Here is a 23,453-nt window from a genome sequence, read left to right as displayed (position 1 = left end):
TTCTAAATTCCAGACAGTGGGCCTAATTACAAGTTTGGCGCTAGCCTTGCCAGTAAAACTGGCAGGCTGCCGCCAAACTTGCGAATTTTTCCGGCCCCTGGCAATGGGGAAATACAGGGCCATTACAACTCTGGCGGACCTTTTATTTCCCCATTGCCCGGGGCCGGAAACTTTTACCCCCCATTCCCATTTCAGGCCCACAGGTCCGACCTGGCGGGTGAAAAGGCATCCGCGAGCACAACTCTTAGTTTGTCAGTACCATAGTTATCAGACCAGCAAACTTATATTGAGGCCCAGTGTCTGGAAAACAACAAATCCGCAAGTACAATACAGGGTTCCAAACATGAATTTGTAAGGTCATAAGATACTACCAGATAAAGAAGTGTATTCTTCTGACATCGGAGGAATGTTCTACACACAAAGGAGCACACATAAAACAAAGGCATGGACATGGTGGTGTTGACACCACAACAATTCACAAAGTAAAACTAGCGGCCATTGAGAACCAAGTGTATCACCAGAAAATCTCCATCTAAACCACTGACAATTTATCAGGGATCTTTGGCAATTCGTTGTTGGTGAGTTAGCACATTTATTTTAACACTAAAAGAAACTGGCCTTGGCTGCGTGTGCTTACATAAGAGTGAGCAACTCCTAACACAAGAAAAGGGTGTCCTTAAAATGGTGCAGTGGGGGAAATATCAGGTACAGAAGAACCGCACTCCACCATGCAGCAAAGGACTACAGATGGAGCAAGGGCTCAGCAATCTGCACAGTGTGGAGTAAGACCGCGTACAGCATTTATAGAAAGGCATTCAATGCTGCATATTTTCTGCGAGTTCTGATGTGCTGCATGTACGTTTTCGGACAAAAATGGTTGGTCCACCGGGTTGCTCTCCTTTTTGAATTACAGAAAACAATTCTATCCAGAGCAGGGTACAAATTTCAGGGAGCGGGCTAAAGTCACTTGCCACACCTCTGCTCTCCACATGTACAGCACACCATTTCTGACTCGCCAAGAATCATACATCATTTCCATACGGCAAGTGAACGTTTTGAACAATGTCCATAGGATTCATCATTCGTTCATGGTTTGGGTTGGGGGGGGGGGGGGGGAGGGGGGTGTTAGGGAGAATTTTCATTTGTGCTTAATTCCTACCACATTAGAGACCACCTGCTCTTTTGCTGGATTTAGGACTTTTTAAATTTTAACTCCCGAGTGCGTGGGACCTTTTTCTCACTCCTTCATGTGCGTCTCTCCCCTCTAGATTAAGATTTTATGTTTTCACAGTTTTTGGAGTATGACAAACTCCATAGGCATCTTCTTTTTGTATAGTGTGACACACACCTTTTCTTGGGTGAACTATTGTCCCAAGAATAGTCAAGTGAAATTGACTTTACTTACCTTTTCTTTTTGTAGGTCCAGCAAACACCATCTTATGAGGAGTGCTGGGGGTTACCTAGTAGCCCCTTAGCCTACCTTCTCATGTAACATTTTTTGTTACTCCGCTACTTTAAATGGCTCGTGGCAGTGGTTTACTTTTAACTGCCAGTGTGCATTTTTACCGCAGGCTAAATCCTCAGCTGCAGTACAGCACCCATGAGTGACCATTTTGTTAAAATGGCCCCCCGTCGTCTTTTTTGCTGTTTTCAGTTTGTGAGGTCTTTCTTGCCTTTTACTCTGTGTGTACAGGTATGAGCCCTTTGTGTTTTTTGCGTTTGGCGGACTCCAGTCCTGAAGCCCGCCCCTGGCTCCTGTGTGTCTGGAAGGACAGGAAGTGAGGGAGGGTCCCGAAACTCTCCTGTCCTTTGTCTCTGTGTGCCTGATCGAAGCTAGTCCCGATTGGCCGGCTGACCAGGACAGGCACCCAGCTGTGTGATTGAAAGCCCACGGCTGTGAATGAATGAGAACGAGCTAAAAAGGCGAGATTCTTGGGACTACAGGCAGAGTCAACCACTGGAAGAAACATCTGAAGAAATCATGAAGAGAAGCCCACTGCAACCTCCTAGACCTCGAATTGCCGGGTGAAGCCCTGCTGCTGTGCGGACCTCCTTTTTCACATCGACAGCAAAGCTCCAGACGGAATGACCTCTCCCCTTGGGCTGGTGGGACCAACTAGCCCTGTGAAGCACTCCACTTTGGCGCAACCCCGGACTTGCTGTGCCTCACCAGTGCTGCAGAAGCCCAATGCCAGGGGTTCAGTGTCCATAACCAAGAGCAACAACTTCCACCGAACGAATCCGCCAAAAAGCTGCAGTAGCCTCTTAAGGACACTCCAGAAGCAGGAAATCCCTCACCAGAGTCCAGGACCGAGGGAGCAAGGAAAGTCCAACCAGAGATATTTGCTCTGCTTCAGTGCTGTTTGCAAGGTGCTGAAACTGTGAAGAGACGCTGAATCAAAGAGTAGCTGCCGAAGTCCTATCCAGAGTACTGCTGCAGGAGCCGACCAGACGTGGGTCTGCTTGGCTGTAGCAAGGAGGAATCCATTTGGACCCCTTTCTTTAAACCAGAGGTATTTTTCTGGGCTTAAGGTACTTAGCTTAATGGCTTTTGTTGCGTTTTCTCACTTGGGAAGTGCAATGGCTTACCTTTTCTGAGTTCATTTCAACTCCCCTCACACAGGCTTAACTGCTAGTGTTCAGTCAGTGATTTTCTTGAACTCCGTTTGTGAAAGACTTTTATCCAAGAAGTGCATCAGAACTTTCGACTGTGTCCAATTAACTCTGGCTGCTCAGGCTCTTTAAAGGCACCCTTCTGCTCTATTGAATGTGGCATCACTTGACCCTTCATAGGTTGTAATTTGTTGAAAACTTACTGCTGGGAAAGTCTTACTTATATTTCATTAGAGGAAACAAACTGTCTTCATGTTATGGGAATGTATGTTCTAACCTTTCTAGTTCCTTAACCCTTCCCTTCCTGAAACCCAGAGTCTAAAAAGTATATTGGTGTTTATGATAAATGCAATACTATCCTTTTTATTTTAGTCACTTCACGGTGTAAGTGAACTGTATTCGCATGTCCAAAGGAGTATTCACCAACTTCATTACCTTTGTAAAGTGATTTCAAAGTTTGCTTGACCGAATGCTTAACTAAAACGTGTGTAAATATTTTATCTGTGCAGCTCTACCACTCACATTTACCTCTCTTGATGTATCCTGGCTGCTCATTCACACTACCAACTTGTATAGTACAGACCTAAACCAAAAGGTGGGTTAACTAATACCAAGCAGATACCATCTTGAGTAGTCACACCCAGTGTGACTGCACCAATTCTTACCTAACAGGGGGTCCAAAGCATATGTTTAACCAATTATGAATTGTCAGTCATTGGTATCCGTAGCCTAGTGCTTTTTTAATAGGTTACATTTATTGGAAAATAGGCCCGTTTCTTTTACCAAAGCCAAGCCAGCAAATTCTCATGTTTTCTTGTGCCTCGGTTTGTGAGCTGATGCCACAACTCTTATTTGAGTGTGTCTGACAAGTGCAGATCTGGCAGTCTTCTTTTACCACTCAACTATCCCCCGCCATCACCCTAACCAAATACCTGATTTTTCTTCTCCCTACCACCAGATGTTCGATCACACACTTCTGTTTCCCCAGACAGGCAAAGCGCTTCCAAGCCCTACACTAGGGTAGGGTAGGAGGCGCTATACAAATTCAAGATAACATAACTAGATTGTAAATGACCACTACATAGGTCATATGTGTCGTCTTCATAGCTGGTTAAAGCCTGCTGCCCTATTAAGAGGTTTTAACTTGCAAGTGTCTGCAATCAATGGTCCCACTTATTGGCTGGAGGATGCTACTCACATTTGTCTGTTCCATTTTCAGGCATTAGGTTGGAGCATGGATGCCACTGGGCACAGATATGCCAAAGAACATTTGCGCTGAGCCTTTCCAATCTACTACTCTTGACATATCTCCAGGGGTGCACAACAACCACTCTTGAACACCCTTAAATACTTTAGAATAATCCCGAAGAATAGACAGCACCAAACAAGCCAAAATGGCCTCTGGTGTGGACACAGGCAGGGCATCCGCCATATTCGGCCCTTGCAGTACCTCAGTGAAGTGACTTTCATGCCATGCACTCTGCTGCAGAAGGTGGTGTGATGTGTGGATGTTCACGAGTATCTGCAGCTTTGCACAGTGTGCTTTTTGTGGACACACCACCAGCACAGGTGTTGCAGAGCCAGAACTGAGCACCCAAGATTATTAATGAGGAGCGTGATGTACGAGCACATCCGGAGGCTCTGGTGCCGTGCACAGAAGACAATTCTCTGAATTGGGCATCACGGTGCCGCAGCCCATGCTGCAGAGGGGTGGTATGCCACATGGTGCCATCCCACACCTTAGCCAGTTCTGGGGCTCCACGGTTGAGTCCACACCAGAGGCTACGGGGATGCACCAACGCGGCCGGACTCCGGCTCATCACATCCAGTGCTCAGTTTGGTTGCAGACGATTAATTCAGCCAAAAATGAATGTTTACAACTAAGCACCACTGCCATTTCGCAATTGGGCATCCAATCAAATCTAAGTACTTGGAGTGACTGAGTCTGCTAGCACGTAATTTAAGATACATTTATAAAGTGTGAACAAATGGCCGAAGGCATCAAGATTAGATGCGGTGTGCCAGGGATTGCCACGACAAAATGGAGACAAACCTATTCAGCCTAAAGACTTGCTCAAAGAGAAGCCAGCCTCCCTCCCGCTCGGATTGGGGCGGCAGATGTAGTTCACGAGAAAATAGCCAGGGGGACAAGCCCATAGCTGGGGAGGTCGCGGCCTCTTAAATGACAGTCTAGAGCACACTCCTCCCACCATCGTGTATTTTCGAGGTTGACATTCTGAACACTTCCAGCCCCACCTCACCTTCGCCCACCATGTGCAAGGAGGGAGGGAGGGGGGGGTGTGTGTGTGTCCGTCCGTGTGCGCGTGCGTGCGTGTGTGTGTGTCCGTGCCCGCCCGCGTGTCCGTCTGCGTGTCCGTCTGCGTGTGTGCGCCCGTGTGTGTATGGGAAAGAAAGAGGGGGTTTCTCATGGGGATGCAACTTTGGCTCCTCCGCTGTCCCTTCTGCGCTGCACCCAAAGGGTTAAGTTATCAAAAAGTCATCCCTTTCCTCACTTTGACTCGGGCGCAAGGAAACGCCACATTTGCTTTGTATATTTTGTAGACTCTTGCTGCATGTTGAGGGGGACAGGCAGAGTTTGGGGTTTATTGATTACCATCCTTGGTGCCCCAGACCCATAGTTTAAAACCCGCACACTGGCTTCTCAGAGTGTTCCAGGCGTAGGTTTGTTAGTATCCAGCCATTGCCTAGATTAAGCCACATATGCTGAACGCTCCAAATGCAGGGCTTCTGTTGATGTCTTGCCACTGCTGTGTCTAGTCACACTTGTATTTCTCTTACCACAGTGTTTCCAGGGGTGGGCTTGCCGTTTTGAATCTTGCTACTGTTGCGTTTCCTTCAGTCCTTTAGCTAGATACGAATGCATTGCATTCCAAGGAATACAGCTTTGTCCCACCAGAGGTTTGGGCCGCACAGCAACAAACATCTGCGATACACCCCGTTTACCTCACCCCACCCGAAACATACATTGCCCTCGGCCCGAGTGACACCTCCAATAGAATACAGCAGAGTCCCCCGCAAAAATCCGGTCCAGCTGTTCCCACAGCCAACTCTTATGAACCCCCTGAATCCGTTCCCAGAACCCGCCCCCTCACCTGATAATTACGGGCTGATGTTGGGGACCAGGCCACTCACCACCTGCCTTTATGGCTATAAATGGACACACGCATTGAATACCTCCTTCCGACTACAGTCTTCCAAAGGCCATTCATCCTCTCAGCGCTTCGAGGCCACACCAATGGCAGTAGGTGCTATACAACTGCCAAATAAGATATCTGCTTCGATGCAGACCAGAGTCACAATTCGACCAGGAACCGTGCTCAGTTCGCGCCCCAGTGTCTGAACGTTCAATACATCTGGCACAACCCCTCATCAGGCCAAGACTCCCAAACAGCAGTGGGCACATTTGCTAGCTAGAGCTAATGAAGACAGCTGGCGTCCTGCCTATCCTGGGGTGAACTATAAACATTTGGGGGGGTGGGGGTGCTCCCCCTACACTTGGCCATGGGTCCGCCTGTTGGCAAGAGCCTTTAATAGCCTTAATTACCATTTAGACCTACCTGCAGAGCATATAACAGGGGTGCAACCGTCTTGTGTCTGTATTAAGCTACAAGTCCTCTTGCAGGTTAGAAGGACCTTAGGAATTTATATGGTCTTCCATCAATCAAATGACAAGTTTCAGCACGAGGCAGGAGACCAGATATCACGGACTACTGTCGTCAGCAGTGGTGGGTATCCAAGGAAGGCTCTTCAACTTGGAAAGGAACTGGTATTCAAGTGGTGGCCGTGACAATCCACAATGCAGCCGCTGGATGTGTGGTTATCCCATGACTCGAATCATGCAATCTTTAATTTGGGAGGCCACACCTACCAGCAAGCTAGGGATGCCAACTCAGAGAAAAGAGTGAACAGCTGCTAGCTACTGTGGTCCGAGCAGTAGGCCCACAATCTGATATATTGGTGTCTGTGCCTACTTTGCACCCCTCGACTCAGGGACCAACATTTCAAGTTGTAAACTATGAGCCAGGTTAAAAAAAGTGACTTGGTCACTCAATTCTCCACATGGACACAGCAGAGCAACTATTACTCGCCAATGGCTAGTGGCGAGAGAAAATGAAGAGGCCTGCTCTAAGGTTTCTCCGACTTCACGGAAGGAGCGCAACTGTTGATGGTATATAAAGTCAATTAACATACATGGAGTAGTGGTCAGCATTTGGGTTTACAAAAGCACATGATTTACGACGGACGGAGTACGAATATATAAGCAAGTGCACTCTTTAAATAAACCGTTGTGGTAGCTGCACACATGGTGCACAAAACCTGCGATTGGCCATCCAGTCCCAATTTACTAAATATGCCGACTGCCTGACATCTTCAGTGGTTTGAGGTTAAATAGCATGCCTTTTACTGGAGAAAGGCTTTGAAAGGTAGTCTTTTAACATTAAATGTTAAAATATGAGGGTGTAACACTTGGAGTTGAAAGCTAGTGTGCAGAGTTTCTCTAGGGAACTACACATGCACATGTGGCACCAAACAAAGCAACTGTGTTGGAATGCCCCACTGCATGCCAAGTGCCAGGCTTACACTTCTCCGTTATCTTTGACCTTAGAAAGCCTTGGAAGATACAGCAGGCAGAAACATGAGGGCTATGTACCCCATGCATGAAAAAGCAATAAAAACAAAGTGCTGATCAAAATCGGGGTTCAAAATTGAGGGGAGCTGGGGGCTATTTAGCTCCTGCTTCTAGGTACCGGGAGCTACTTTTGGCTCCAAAGGACAGTTGGTGCCTACCAAACATGCAAATGTGACATTAACTTTGAATATTTGAGAATGTTTATAAACAACAATTAGAACACAACTAATACACATTTAAGCACAATGGTTCATACAAAATGGACAACTTTAAAGGAGCACCTCCGGAAGCTCCTGCCTACTGGGTGATGCAGACACCCAGGAGCTGGTTTTAGCTCCTGCTCATCGAATCTCAATTACGAAACCCTGAAAATTGTACAGACCAGCAATTGCAACACAGGGTGACCATGTCCAATTGACTCACTGAAATGAGGAACTTAAAGCAGTGGCTGAACCTAGAAAATGCCAACATGTGGCAACTAGATTTCAATATTTTTTCGCTCAGCAATTAGGTTTCTGGATCTTTAACATGGCATTGAGATAACCCACCAATCTGTCACCCTGCTGAGAGAAACATGCAACAGGAGACTTGGCCATCATCCATTCACAATTCAGGAGACCGGATTTGCAACAAAAACCCTGTTTATAGTGTTGCATTTTAGGGAGAGAACAATACACACAAGATGTGAAAAACGAATAGGATTTATCACCATTTACCCACATTATGTGGCGATTTCCCGAATGCCTGTAGCGCCTCAACTTTACAAAGGGCAAACGAAAAGTAAAGCCCATCAACATTGATAACCAACAAGCCAATGTCCTAGAGGGACTGGAATAAGGATTTGTTGCAAAGGAGCTAAAAGAAGCTCCTGGGAATCCAGAACCATTTAGGAGGCAGGAGCTACCTTCTGGGATTGAGGAGCTGGGACATAATTGCAAATCTAACTCCCACATGAGTCGCGCTAGAACCTTAGGTCAATGAGATGGAACCAACCCCTTCTAAAAGAGTCTCAAAGCTCCCTTAAACATTAGCAAGCACCCAATGTCACTTAGTGATGATTCTATGGCACCAGTTGGCCTGAGGAGTAAGTAGCTCCCAAAAGCACGTTGCGTCACGCTAACTAAAGAAGTCTAGTCTAGTCTGCAAGCAGGAGCCAAGTAGCTCCCAACTCCTGATTCCCCCCCGCAGGGGTACAATACGCCATTCCACTTACCAACCTAGGCCATAGAACAATTTTAAATACAAATAACTATCCAATTGAAATTGGTGCTCAGTTTGACCAAATAAGAACAGAAGGCGTTGTCGGCCTTGCCTGGATTTGAATCTGTGACTTGCAGATCACTTGTAGAGCTCAGCAGCGGGCACTTAACTCACTGATCTATCTTCCCTATTAAATAAAGCTCGCTTTTGCATGGTCGCTGCTTTTAAAAAAATGTTAAGGACACTTCTCTAAAGAAGAAACATCCAAATAAACTAGTGTGGGCTGTAGAGGCTGGTAAACTTTGTTTCAAGGATATCAGACGATTTAAAATGTATCATCCAGTCATGTAGCTTGCTGACCTCGTGCACCTGTGCAAGTGGAAACATGCCTTGCTTTAAAGCCAGCAGCAACGCAAGAAAGGGCCCCTCAATGCCACTTTCATGTATGCTAGTAAACCAACTCACCAATGTACAGCCCCCAGCAGCCTTACATGTGCTATGAGAGCAAATGTGCATGTCTCCTGCGAGTTTCAGGCCGACCTTGCCTGAGGCTTGCAGTGCAGACATCGCTTGCCACATTAACGCCCACGCTTTTTCAAGGTAAAACACAAACTCCCAAAACTGCCAGGTGTCTATAAAAGCTACCCACCCACAGACCTACTTTTGATCACGGGCCCAACGAGTGTATGTCATTTAATATCCAACATAATTAAATCGAATAGCCAGCTATCGGACCATTTTTGTGGAAATGGGAAACGGTTTACTTTGACCAAAAGAGAAATATTATGTGACATAATTTACTTGTATTTTTGCTGCTCTTGAAGAAACCTTATCAGGCTCATTTTGAATCAAAATGTGTGGGGAAGTTGATCCGCACTAACTGCAAAGCAAGAGGACGGAAGTTGCCAGGTCTTTTCTGTAATGCACCTATGCAGGACCACAGCAGGGCCACCTGCCTGCCCTGCTGCTTTGATTTTTGAAAGATAACAGTAGAGGACTTATTTTGTACCACTCTGCACACGGCACCTTCGCAGTTACCTTTCGTAACTCCTAATAACTGGAGATGGGATCATTGCGTGCTTCCTACGCAGCGAGCTACAGGAAGGGTGATTAGGTCACTTGCTGGGACACTAGCAGGCAAGGGCAACTTCCATGAAAAGCAAAAGGAACTGAAAAAATGGCGTCTATTGACCTGGAGTAGTCGGGGCAACCTAGCCCTGTCGCAGCTCCAAAACAAGTCTAGAAAAGGTACAGACGCGTGCCTCCATTTCTGTGAAGAGACAACGTGGTACACAAGCACAAAAACAGCAAAGCACGTTTCAACAAAAACAGGGGGCATGACCTGCCCGCTTATGATACGTGCAACAACAACAAAAAAGCAAATGGCACTGGAGGGATGTAGTTCGTTTCTGAAGACATCCCCATGGATTAACAGCCACCCTTGGCAGAAGTGAAACCTTTTATTTGAGAAGACTTGTAGTAGCAGAAGGACACGCTGATACAAGTTTCCATTTCTCGTTCCTGTCCATGGCGTACAGACAGGAGATAGTGTCGAACCACTGCCCTGGGGCTGCTGGTGTACACTGGCAGTCCAAAGAATGACCCCCTATTTTTTTGGCACCCGCCCATTGGGGTCCTTTACCAGTAATTGACGCATCCAGGAAGCCAAATTACTCAAGGGACACAGAACTGAGTCAGCAGGCCTCGGGCCCGACTTGCACTGGTGGGACAACGCTGCGTTTTGTGCAGTCATGTGTAGTGTAAAGCGAGGTGTGTTTCTCTCGAACCTTTGCAACGTTTGGCCTAGCAAATTATTATAATAGCGCAAACCCAACGCGCGGCCTTTCCTGCCGCCAGTGCTCCGGTGTTGACATAGTTGCGTGGGAAGGGGCTTTGTCTTCCCAGGGGAGGGGGCTAAGCCTTCCTCTTCCTGTGCCCCCCGCTTCTTTGCAAACGACCCTTTTTACAATGCTAATCTCCACCAACACCCTTTTTTTGTTCGCCAATAGCCTCAAATTGGCAGTTTTGATTCCTTTGACCCCTGCAGCTGTTAGCACTCGGGTGTTACACGCGATGCAGCTCGACTGTGGCAACACACAGATACACAAACCCCACCCCCGCTCGAACTGTGCATTAGCTGTTAATACCGCCGACGAAAGTGGACAGAGCCTGCGCCCGCTCCTAGTGCACACCTGCCGGTGGAGGCCTGATGGATGCCGGCACCCCTCAGGTACAACAACGGGGTTCGGGTTTGTCCAGAAGCCCCACCGTGCACTCTGGACAGTTGTAAAGTTATGTGTGGAGGCATCTCAAATGCACACGCAAAAAAAGGCCTCTCGTCAAAATAATAGTAAAAAAAACCCTGGCCATTTCGCCGCGCGTTTTAGATCACTGTTCGTACACAATCTATACATTGTGTTAACGTATTATAAGAATAATCGGGTGCAAAACATAATTAAAGCAGAGTACGAGGGACAGTTCAAGTGCACCATAACCACCGACAGAGCGGCCTCGACGCCGTTAAACACCGAACCGGAGCCCACGAACGAGGCGAGGGACAGGAACAACATGTGTAGTTTTTGTCCAAGACAATATGCCCAGGTCTCAGAAGCTTTAATATGTTGGAAGCCCTCGCCGGAGCCTTCCGCCGTGTCCGGGCACGCTCCCCTTGCCACTTCAAACGCGATCTGGGTTGCTGGGGCCTCGGGGCACACAACCCTGGCACAGCAACCTTAAGTGGAGCCGACACTAGGAGCAGCAACAGGTAGATCACGTGCAGGCCCCGCCCTATCCTGGGGGCCGGCCCCACATGAAGCTGGGCCAGATGCATGTTCAGGTAGGCCTGGTTTTGTTTAAAGACATTAGGATCACATTATGAAAACCCTCGCCCCCCTATCGCTGGAACCGACTAGTCGCACCACCAACATGCTAAAAACAATGGAGTTAAAAAAAAAAAAAAAACTTACAGTTTACAGAACTACCAAAAAGTAAACGTCCGTGTTTATATCGTGCACCGCAAAGATGTTCAGTGCTTCGTATCTTTCGAAAACGTGTTTGCCCCGAGGACCTTTAACTTACCCTCTCCCCCAGGCGGTGGCCGGAGGGACTTGGGGTTCAGCATCCCAGAGAAAATAAAAAAAACCTGGACTCTAAACACGCTGAAAAAAATCACACCTACACAACACAATTTGCTTTATTCTCGGTGTCTTTAGAAAGAAACCCTCCCTACATTAAATGTATGGGTCTCTTGGTCCTGCGCGCTAGAGTTGTAAACAGATAAGCTTGGCAGTATCGCAGATAGCTGGAGCTTCTGCCGGGGCAATCCATCAACTGTTTACCCAGGTCTGCCTCATAAAAGCCACCTCTGACCCGCAGCCGGCACATGCCATGCGCCTCCAGGGCCCCCCAGCCCATGCTCAGTCACCGCGGGCCTGGCAATGCTTAATAACATCAAACGCTCCCCCCGCAGAACAAAGGGAAATGTTGGAACCGGGCAATCTGGCTTTAAAAAGAAACAGAAATAAACCCAGCCAATTTGCATTCTCCCGGTTGTATGGGGTACCAATTAATCAAGTCCCATCCCTTGGGCATTAGTTGCTTTAATAAAACATCAAAACGGATTTGGTTTTAACTTTGGGACATAGGAGTGTTGGCTTTTAGTTTTGGGAGGCAGCTGGCAAATTAGTACAAGGAATTCGTGCATGGACCCCGACCCACTGTTTTGCTTGCCTGCACTTTAGCGCTGAACCGACACAAAGTGGTATACAAAAATATGCCGCAAAACAAAGCTGCGGGGTCCACAAAAGTAAACGCCCACTAGGTACACAGAAGGGCACACCCTATACAATAACGGACCATCAAATTAAACAAACCCTACTAAAAGTAGATTCGAATTAGTCTTCCATGTACAACAGTAATTAAGTGTGTGTGTGGGATGCGGATACCACGCGTTTTAAATGTACTATTACAGGCAAAGTCTCATATCACCCAGGAAAGAACAGACTTGTTTGTGGGACCACTACAACATTATCGCATGTCCGGATCATGTATAATAGTGCATAGGAGAAATAAATATTAGTATGAATATTGCAAATCGGGGGGGGGGGTCTATGCTTGCATGTAAATATTAAGTCTCGGCGGAAGCCTAGCCTCAAAAGGCATTCTCTCCTAATGCCTCGCACGCCTACAGCGCCTACGTCAGCTACACATAGCGCCCACAATGTGTGAAGCAGACTACCAGCCCGTCTAGTCAATAAACCGGCGTGATGGGAAGCAGATGGAACAACAGTAGAGGCCGCCTCTGAACCTCCAAACAGGAAACACGAACCTCGCTGGCTGCCCGGGCCACTAATCGTTGCCAGACGCCCAGACGGCGTATTCTTAAAAATAACTCCCTCTTTCATCTCCTCCACGCTACATAGTGCGAAACCATCCAAAACTTAAAAAAGTACATATTCGGTGCATTGTAAAGATAGTCATTTGTTGCAATTGGAAACTTGGGGTTGTGCGCCTCCAAGGGGGGCAAGAGTTATACACTGCTAAGCGCTGTGGCTTACCGTCTTGCCGTTGTAGTAGTACATGAGCGAGTTGCTGCCCATGCCGGGCACCGGGTAGGCGCAGTACATGTTGCAGCCGCCGCCTCTCCTTCCTTCGGGTGCGCTGTTAAAGGGCGCAGGAGACTCGCGCCAGGAGAAACATCCACGCGACCAGCCCGAGCGAGCTACTCTGCCAACACTGGGGCGCAGGCGCGCGCGCGCACTGGGCGGCTGCTGAAATGCGAGCTATGCAAAGTAGGGCTGTACCATCTCTCCGCGGGTGGGGGGGGGGGACTCGCGCTGCACCGGCCGTGGCCGGCGGCGCAACCTTTGTGTGGGACTGGGAAGCGAAACCAGGCTCGCCAGTGCGCGGCAGACAAAGAGTTGTCAGAGCACACACAAACACTCTCTCTGGAAGTTGTGTTCGTTTACATAGCAAATGGGTAAGCTCAGAAGCAGCCCATCTTCGGATAGATTTTTTTTTAAAAAATTACTACACTTGTTGTGGCCGTGCTGGAAACACAGCATGCACCGACCGACCATCTGTCGCCTTCTCAAGTTGCGTCGAACTTTCCCAAACACAGCACCGAGCAACAAAGGAATATGTCAAATGAAACCACGATTTTAAAAACACAGAACTTTCAAAAAGGATATAACAGGCCGCATTATGAACGTAAATAGAGAGACAACATACATCGCATGTTACATTTAAGCTCATTAGCCCAAACAAAATACCAAGAACCTGGACAGAAACCAGAGACCCCAAACAGCAATTCGGAACTATTTCACTATTTGTATTTTAATAAGATTCTACAGTGCTTTGCTACAAAGCGTTGTACTTAGTTAATGAATGGACATGATGGCAACCAAACAGTACAGAAAAAACAAAAAAAACAAGACAAAAACCATAAAAGAGCGGAAAACTTAACGTTGAACCAGTGAACTGAGATAATGAAAGTCTAATACACGGAAATAGTTGCTAGACAATAATACGCTTATGGAACTACTCCAGAGGTTTTGCCGCCAAGCGCACAATAATGGTATTGTTTACTTTAAAAGCTATGCAATTTCGGTACCAGGAGATATCGACCGAGCTGAACCCAATGGTTCTGCCCTAAAACAGAGCGATGTCTGTGCATGCAAACACGCCCAGGAGGGGATGCAACCGTGCCAGAGAACTGGTGGGTAGACATAACAGGGCACAGGGGTTTGCCTTGGCTCCATGAGCCAAACAAATCACGTGGGCAAAAGCACCAGATTGCAAAGTGATATCAGTCTACAAAATCTCTAGATTTGGAAGTGTTCTTTCGAGACTAAAGACCTGCAGCAAGACAAACCTTTCGACAAGGTTACCTGCCTGTAGCCATTGCACTAAACAGACACACAGAATGTGTTAGGTAAGATGCAAAGAATATGGAAAATGCACCAAAAAACAAACCGTTTTTTGTACTGGTCTAAAAAGCAACAAATGTAGACAGTTTAAAAAGGGGTGTTTATTTTGTATCCCTTACTCGAAAGAAGGCAGTCTGCAGTGGTGGTGGAGGGTCTTTAATGTTAAAAATGCATACATTCTTATCAAACGTTCATGCTTGTAGAATAACCATCTGTTTCCGCACTGAGTTGCAGACGAGGTTCACGTGTATACTACGTGCTGCAGCGAATGACAATGATTAAAAAGGTACTTGCGAGACCCTGCCAGGGGCTACCCTTCATAACTTCCCACTGCTGGCATTCCTCTCAGGTGAGCGAAGGCTCAGCCAATTGCAGGCCAAGAAGCCAAGAACGTGGCCCTGAGCTCGTGGGGCGGGGGTAGGTTGAGGGCTGTTGGGGGGGGGGGGGGGAAGGTGGAGGGGGAGAGCAGGTGGAGTGGGGGGGCGGGACAGAACAGGAAGAGGACTTCTTTCTCTGGCTTTGAGGTCGGTGTCCGGACATTTCATCGAAAACAATTGGTCGACAGGACATTTGGTCGACGTAATTTAGTCGAAAACCAAATGGTCGAATTTTTTTTTATTTATATATATATATTTTTAAGGTTGTAGTTTAGGGAAAAAAAGGGGGTTGGGGACAGACCCCCACCCAAAAAAAGGGGTAAAAATAAAAAAATAAAAAATTCGACCATTTGGTTTTCGACCAAATTGGTTCAACCAATTGTCCAGTCGACCAATTTTTTTCGATCAAATGTCTGGTAACCTTTGAGGTCATGCCACTCAAAACTAGATTCGAGCCTGCTGGCCTGTCCATCTCTAAACAGGTTATCAGGGATTTAAAGTGTACAACTTTTTTTTTGTGTTAAACTCCGCCCATCCCCTAATCTGCAATGGATATTCTGATGGGGAAGCCTGTGAGTGACTACATAGCAACACAAAGCACACACCCATAGGATTAAGTGTAGTTCAGATGGGAAACTGCCACCAAGCAAACAACATGACCTCCACCTTGCAATGCACTCAGAAGCACTGTGGCAAATTGCACAGCAGCTGCTTAGGGAACTCCGGCAGCAAGTGGTCAGATCTACCGTGGATTCATTTAAAGAGCTCGTTAAGGTGCATTCACTAATTAAACACCCCGCGGTATAGAATCCCACCCCGCAATTCTGGGACAAAAAACCGCCTGTATTTGTAGTTAAAAATCTAATTTGACATAAATGTGGCGCAAAGGCGGTGCCCAAGCTTTATGCTGGGGAAGTCACCACAGTAAAACACATGTACAATGGTAGCTGGTTTACAGAAGTAAGAATTGGCCAATCCCAGTGTGCATGTCCACATGGACGCAGTGTGTCAATAACACGTCCATCTTAGTCCCTGTGGTTCAGAAGTATTCGTGAATCAGTGCTTGGCGTACTGCATGGCCATCCCGTGCATCACATACTGGCAGGGGACTACTTCACCTCAGTCTCCATCATCATCATCATCATCATCACCCAGTGCCTGTGAAAGATTCAATGCACACATGCAGTCAATTCCACCAATCAAAAAAGTATATTTTTAAGGATTTAGAATTCTAAAAAGTCAATCTAATTTCCAAATACCACAATATAAGGTCACTATTACCTCCCCGCTTATCGGCCAGAGTGTTTAAATACTTCCCTTGAAATACACATCAAATTAATGTTCTTTTAGAAATTATAATTTCAAACATTTAATTTCATCTTCTCCAATAACAAATACAAGTATTGGGATCAGGGAACATTTCCACAGAAAAATACACTTGCTACATATTTCACGTGAACGTGTTGTAGTGTGCGATGTGGTGCGATTGATCTCTAGTGGCATATGCACGTACATGACATACGAGCTCTGGTACCAGTGCTATCAATGTCCAACACTCAGAATGATTATTTATTTACCCTATGCATACACCAAAGATTATGATTTTCTGAACGGAACCACACTTTTCACCCCAATTCTTTAGGATGCTTTGGGTGAATCTAGTTCACGGTCCTCTCACTTAAACACAATGTCATTGATGACATTTTAGTGTCCACTTGAAGTTGCTCCCTTTCATCTCAGTAGGTCTCTTATTAAAGGACTCTGACTTCTCACGTTTCTATTAGTCTGCTATCAGGATATTACGTATTCCATACCCAGTGATAGCCCCAGCGGGACTACACCTTGTGAAAACAACAGAATTTGAATTATTTAGCTATGGTTTACAAAATGCTGCACTCTGACCTTGGAAAGGTTGCTTGTCTTGCAAGGCACTTGTAACACAGAAAAAGACAAAAATGCTCTTCGTTCTTATTTAAATGTAATCTCACTTGGTTTTGAATGCAGTGAAAGTAGGATATTTGATATTTTATTTGTATCGCGCTCATACACAAGTGTTTTATTTGTAACCAACAATGTTCCCATTCTGGTGGCGAGAAAGTCCGCCCAATACATATGCCACTGGCATTGGGACAATGGTATGGCTGTCTGGAGGTCGAGAGAACTTTGGACAGAGTTGGAGGAGACATCAGAATGAACCTGATGTGGAGCAGGAGAAAGGTGGAGAGAAAAACTGGGGTTGAGCAAGACAGGCAAAAGGAGGAGTGAGGTCACTGGAAGCAGAGGTAAAGTAATCACACTCTTCCTTTCACCTCTTTTAATGTCCTTTCTCGCCTCTTCCATACTCCAGCATAGAAGAGGCCAGAATAGATATTAAGGGAGAGGCAGGGGAGTGTGCTTAGGAGGAGGTTGGGATAGGAGTAGAGGATGAACATTGGAGAAGGAGGTTCAAGACAACAGCAGTGGTGGTGTGTGCTAAGGAGTTGGGCTAAAGAGTAGTCAGTGAAGGAGAGGGCTATCAGAGGCAGTTGGAGGAGAGACCAGAGGGAAGTGAGAAGACCCGAAGATTGACATGTGTGCATGGAGAAAGGGCGGCTATACGAAGACATGGCAAAGCTTTAAGGAGTAAGACTTGAGAGAAAAGGGAGAGGAGACAGGAGGAGGTGCAGGAAAGGTTTAGTTAGGCATGAGACCATTCAAATTCATCAAGGTGCTGGACCTGTTTGGGATTAGCCCCAGGAAGTCAGACGGGAAGGTGGAGAAGCCACCTAGGCCTAGTCTATAGAGAAGCTTTGGTCGCCTGCCTGGTGGCAGAAGCTCTGGGGCTTATGTGTCTAGACCAAACAACTGCCTTTCCCCAGGCCTAACATGCAAGCGCACGTCGGGCCCAGATATCCAGGCAAGCGGTCTCTCCCAGAGTCTAGGACAAAAAACACATTACCTAAATCCCTACAAACAGGACCCAAGAAATAATTGCAGGTAAATTCAAACCCCCCAAGACTGAGTGAGAAGAGAAAGCATACCCCAGAATGTGAGCCCCCGATTGAGGGTTAAAAAACCCAGTCACTTGGCTGCTTAAATCCAATGAGAAGCCGTCCTGGTTATGGTTATCGAATTTTGCCCAAGATAAACCACCCTGTCTGGAAGGTGCTTCCAAGACCTTACTTTGGTTGAAAGTTGTAACTACACGTAAACCTTTATTCAACCTTTCTCTAGGTCTGTCTGGTGTTGATCCTACGTGGCTTGGCAGCTTCAGCCATATGCAAATCAGTTATGGTCTTCACCCCAATAACAATGGCAACTCAAATGGCAATGGGTTAAATCAGGCAGCACATAGGCACAGAAAGCAATACCTTACGTGGGCACCACAGTTGAGGTCTGTGGATTCCAACCATGACCAACCATTGAACAAAACATTTACCACAAACAATGGATACACATGTAATAGTCCCTACCGCATCACCAATCAACCAACCATTCTTTTGTTGAATGGCTTAATTTTATAGGGTGCAGATATCCAAACCATCCACAAGGGGATTCACACTCTGGCTGGAGCTCCTTCAGCTGTTAAGAAGATAATTAGGAGCCACATTCTAGTTCAATCACTCTTTTTACAACAATACAGGTCAACACGAGCCACATAATAGTTCCATAAAGAGCAATGATGACGTAAAACAGGATTTGCACGAATGGCCATCAGACAGGATTAAAAGTAATCAAGCAGAATTTATAATTCTGATAAGCTGCACAAAATGCACAATAACGGCAGCAGGTAATGAATTAGCAATTTTGACAGTGGATCACATTTGCAATAATGAGCCCTCATGCAGGCTAACATCATCGATAAGCAGGTAGAGGAATTCACTAGAATGATCCAACAGAACAGAGTTAGCAATTTCATCAGCAAAGGCCTTCCGATTGGATAAACAGTAATGAGTTGCACATGCCACCGCCAACATAAGCTTTAGGCCACAGATATCACCACTATACATTCTCTTCACCCCCCTTACAGGACAACTCCCCCCTACTAGTAGTTCCACAAAACATATTTCCTTATTCTTTCCATCCAATTGCACCCACACTCTTTCCATTCCCTTCAGAGCTGGTCCCTTACTATCAATCCGACTGCTACTCCGGACAAATGCATTTCAGTCTGTAGACCATCTTCGGGGACCCAATTCTAAAAAATAAACAAACATACAGACAACAAAATCCTTCATAGACATAACCACCATTCCTCCTTGCTGCCCACTGGCCACAGGGACACGGGAGGAGAAGAGACTTTACAAAGGAGGGAAGAGCCACGTTTCTGACTAGAGCCAGAAGGTCCATGTTGAAATACAGACTTCTCCACTTGAACATTGTCAGACTTGACCAAATCACTGAACACCAGAGCATAGACTGGCGAGGAGATGTCTGCTCTAGTGGCTTTTCAATACATTTCAGAACACATAAATGGGCATCATTTTGTGGAGCAATGCTCCCTCAATTTTGCTTCTTGAAATCATGGAGCACGTTTGCAAACACCTTGGCTTAAACCAATCGGATTACTGATTTGTTAATCATCAATATGCCTTTAGATTTGTACTGAAAAATCGTTTTTAAAAACAAATATTTATTGCTTAAAAAGTAGACAATGGCACACCATGAGGACTGTTTATTTGACATTTCTTCCTTTGTGGTCATTGAGGGATGACGAATTGTCTTCTGTCTCACTCATACACTGTACATGCATATGCCATACTCCCCACAAGAGAAAACAGACATAAAATTGAAAAAATATATTTTAAAAAATTGAGTTATTGTTAAGCGAACTAAAAGTAGAAACAGACTTAAGGCACACTCACTCCACACAACTAGAAATCCAACCTTAGTGCTCACTTTAAATATAAAGCAAGATACATCAAGACACAAACAGACACTTATTCCCACAAAAAGTTGCCAGCACAATAGCAATGGATGCGATTTTTAAAAGTTAAGGATTTCCAGGTGATGTTGCTATAATGGTCTCAAAGGATTGCCAAATGGATCAGAAATAATTAATTCCCCAATGCATGCAGAGGATGCCAATATAAAAATATGTCTAATTTTAAAAGACAGAAGTAAAAAGATTGGGTGAGTAGGCACCTCTTATTACGTTCAAAAGCAAATTGAGATAATTATTTAAGTTAAATTTGTGGTCCTGTCACCAACAAACCTCACTTGCAGTTTGAGATGTGGAAATGCTAAAGGGATAATGGATCCTAGGTTGCATAACCTAGGAAGTTGGTAGGACCCCTTGTGTCTGTTAACTCATTCTGTTACCGATATTCATATTCAAGTAAAAAAAACATTTGATACAACAATCTGTGTTCTTTTCATGTACAAACATCTCATGGCATTGACAAACTTCAAAGAAGGATGTTTATTCCAAAGACACAGGCAGTTAATGCCATCTAATGCATTTGGGTCTGTAGACCATCGTCAGGAATCCAATAAAAAAAAATGAACAAAATTGTTTTGTAAATGTACTTGATATGTGATGTATATAATCTTGTTTCTAACTTAAATCTTGCAAACATGAGATTTGTTACCTGCCTGTTGTGGCATGTATGCTTAAAATAAAGTGTCTTCAGTGGACTTCCGGTGAGCTCCATGTCTACTTAGCTAGGATGTGTCTTCAAATTCTAAAAATACAAATGTTTCCTCATGAACTGACTTTTAAGTACCTTAGTTTGTATTTTGTGTTAATAGATTATAATTTCAAAGATGTATACTTGTTCACTCTGTGTCTTTGCATGATCCTTAATTGTGAGTCCAAAGTGCCTGCAATAAGGATATATACGTTATCCTTCGTTTCCCTAAAACCATCTTTAGATTCTTGTGGATTCCTTGTCCGGTTCTGCTTAATTAACCAGAAATGCTCCTGGCAGCCGTTCGACACCAACCAATCACTTGTAGAAGCTGGTCCCTGGTGTCAGCAGAGCTTTATTTTAGCTTTTATTTAGCTCGATGATGTCATAGTGACACCATGCACAAGTCGGCACTTGACTTTGTTTCAATCAGAAAAAGGGGGGTTGGATAGAGCCAACTTGTGACACTCCGTGACCTTAAACCACACTTTTTGTAGCAATGCCTGTACCTGTGTGGCACTAACTGGAGAGATAGACGTCCATGACCCCGTCTCTATATAATAAGTACCTTGAAAGACACTCCTGCATAAATATGTGGCACACTGAGTTGGGATAGTTCGAGAATCGCGGTTTTATTGGCACACACAATTCCAGAATATTTCTAACCGAATGCCCTCTATGGTAACACGTGCCTTTCTCAAACCAGGGCTGTAGTGTCAAGCGTGTCTGTATATTGTGGTCTGTTCGAGTATTATTAACCGGGGTAAAGCCCGTCTGTCATAGCTCTTCTGCCGTGACTGCCTGTACACATAGGATTTAACCCGGTTAATACTACTCGAACAGCCCGCAATATACAGACACGTTTGACACTACAGCCCGGGTTTGAGAAAGGCACTGATTAATTGCCGAAACACGTGTTACCATAGAGGGCATTCTGTTAGAAATATTCTGCGGTTTTATTGGCACACACAATTCCAGTTCTCGAACTATCGAACTCAAAGTGTGGCGCATTTTTATGCAGGAGGGTCTTTCAACGTACTTTAATTTGTTTATTTACATTCGCTCGTGTAGCGCTCTACGTATGCAGTTGTGTGCACCCGATTTATAGTTGCGCGATTATTTGTGTAGGGGGTTTGCCTATGTTTTAACACTCAATGCACATACTTCCTTGATCTCTTCCAGTACAAATATTGTAATAAATGGATCACGTTGTCATAAATACGTTGGCTGCATTTTCCACCACAATCTGAGCGATAGTGGTGGCGAGTTCAGTATATAACTCCCAACTGAGGGTAATCACGCTCAGTGTTCTCCATCGTTTCTATTCGTGCTTACAGTGTTGTTGACATTAATGTTCAATGGGGTTGGCAATTCCATCACTGCGTATTGTAAATGTGCTTTCTTTTAAGCAAGATCCAAAGTTCTGCTTTGTTTCATGCAAAAGGAACAGTGCACATCACAATCAATGTGGTGTTCGCCCATGTACATTTCTAGTCCTGTTTAGCCCGTTATCATTCATCTACACTGAAATGACCAGTTTGATCAACGTTTTTCTTGCACAGAAATCAACATTGCATTTGGTTTCATTCAAATGAAAACAGTGGTCATTTTCAGAGCAAAGAATTTTCATTTTTTCAAATAAAGCAAACAAAGTTGCATTCCTCATGCATACAGTAAATCGATTGAATACGTTTCTCTCTATTGTAGCAATTTTGGAATGTTGCCGTCTTCCTTCTGTTTTTTTTTCGACCTCTTCGAGGCAACCTTCAGAGGGACTGAATAAAAAAGAATCCTAGTGACATGAGTGAACTCATTCCATCATCTTTAAGATGGTGTTCATCAGAAGAGAAGGCAAACAACCATGTGTTGCCCCACAAAGTGAGCATTCCAGCCCAACCAGCTAGGTTACATTCACTCCGTGGTTACTGATCTTCTCATCCATCACGTTTTATTATTAATACCGAGTTATTACAAAATCTAGTGTGATGGCAAGTTATTCCTTTTTTCTTATTCCAAAATAATGTGGAGATAAAAGGAATTAGTATGGTTTGTGGCAAGTACTGAATTAGGTGTATTAGTTCACATCTGAACACTTCTCTCTACTGGACCGATTTGCTAACCCCAGTTTTTGAAATTGCCCCTTACTTTGCACACATGTTGAAGAAAGTAAAACATTTTTGTTTTCTCAGATATAAATCCTATTTATACTGCAGTCAACTGAAGATTATAAAATCTATTACAGTTCCTTAAAAAAAACCCTCAGAGATGCCAAGATTTTATGTGTGTGCCAAAAACAGATATTTAATCTATACAATTGTGTGCAGATTATGTTAGGTTACAAAAAGGCACACCACAAACCAACAACATATGGTTAAGATTCACAGAAAATAGTTAAACTCAATAAAACAAGATAATGTAGTATTAAGCACTCATCCCAGAACAGATTATCATGCAATGTTCTTTCAGGAGAGGAGCGCCTGCTACCTTTTTTTAAAAAAAAAATATTAAGCAAAGCTGTGCGAGCCCATTTACTCTGAACGAACATGGGTCAAATACCCCGTTCTATGGAATTTCATCCACGTTTTAGCTCACTGCACCCTTCTCCTCTGTCAAAGGTATAGTGAGCTAAAACGTGGTTGTAGACCCTCTCGAGTGGGAACCTACGCATAGAACACGTTATTTGGCCACGCTGAATTCTCAGTAGAGGGGCTCCTAGACCTTTGCATATAAGGTAATGTAGTAGGCAATGCCATCATGCCTATTAACACTATAGTGGTTTCATGGCACCAAAGCTTTTCAGAATTGATTTAAAAAAAAATTCCATAGGGTATTTGTATGCAATAATTAAGTACGTGTGCATACTGTTGTGTCACTGTTTGCTTAACTAACGATGAGGAGTGACACCTTAAAAGTGTGATTCAGCGAGGTTTGAAATTCACAAAATCTGAACAACATAAATAACTGGTGAAATGCCATTTTAGAAATTTCCCGCTCCCAGCAAAGTTTATGGATGAGGAAGTCTATCTTAAAAGTGTGGTTCGAAATGTGCATATTAAATGAGAATGAAGTACTATTA

At 44.9% G+C, this 23,453-nt stretch overlaps 1 protein-coding gene across 10 annotated transcripts in view; it reads right to left on the bottom strand.

The window, feature by feature from the left end:
* TCF12 (transcription factor 12) overlaps positions 1 to 23,453 on the bottom strand; it is a 1,064,187-nt gene that overhangs the window by 114,368 nt on the left and 926,366 nt on the right. For 3 of the 10 annotated variants that reach the window (XM_069624902.1, XM_069624903.1, XM_069624905.1), the window contains exon 1: positions 13,021 to 13,210. The exons of 6 other annotated variants lie outside the window; for them this stretch is intronic. In XM_069624902.1, the coding sequence (XP_069481003.1) occupies positions 13,021 to 13,089 (69 nt within the window). In that variant the 5' untranslated portion in view covers positions 13,090 to 13,210. Of the gene's footprint in view, positions 1 to 13,020; positions 13,235 to 23,453 lie in introns of those variants that run through there. One more of the 10 variants, XM_069624904.1, reaches the window with a different exon arrangement.

This window comes from Ambystoma mexicanum, chromosome 11, assembly GCF_040938575.1.
Source record: "Ambystoma mexicanum isolate Mex_15411 chromosome 11, UKY_AmexF1_1, whole genome shotgun sequence".
Taxonomy (NCBI): domain Eukaryota; kingdom Metazoa; phylum Chordata; class Amphibia; order Caudata; family Ambystomatidae; genus Ambystoma; species Ambystoma mexicanum.
The sequence above is the reverse complement of the archived record's forward strand: the minus strand, read 5'-3'. Positions and strand labels throughout refer to the sequence as shown.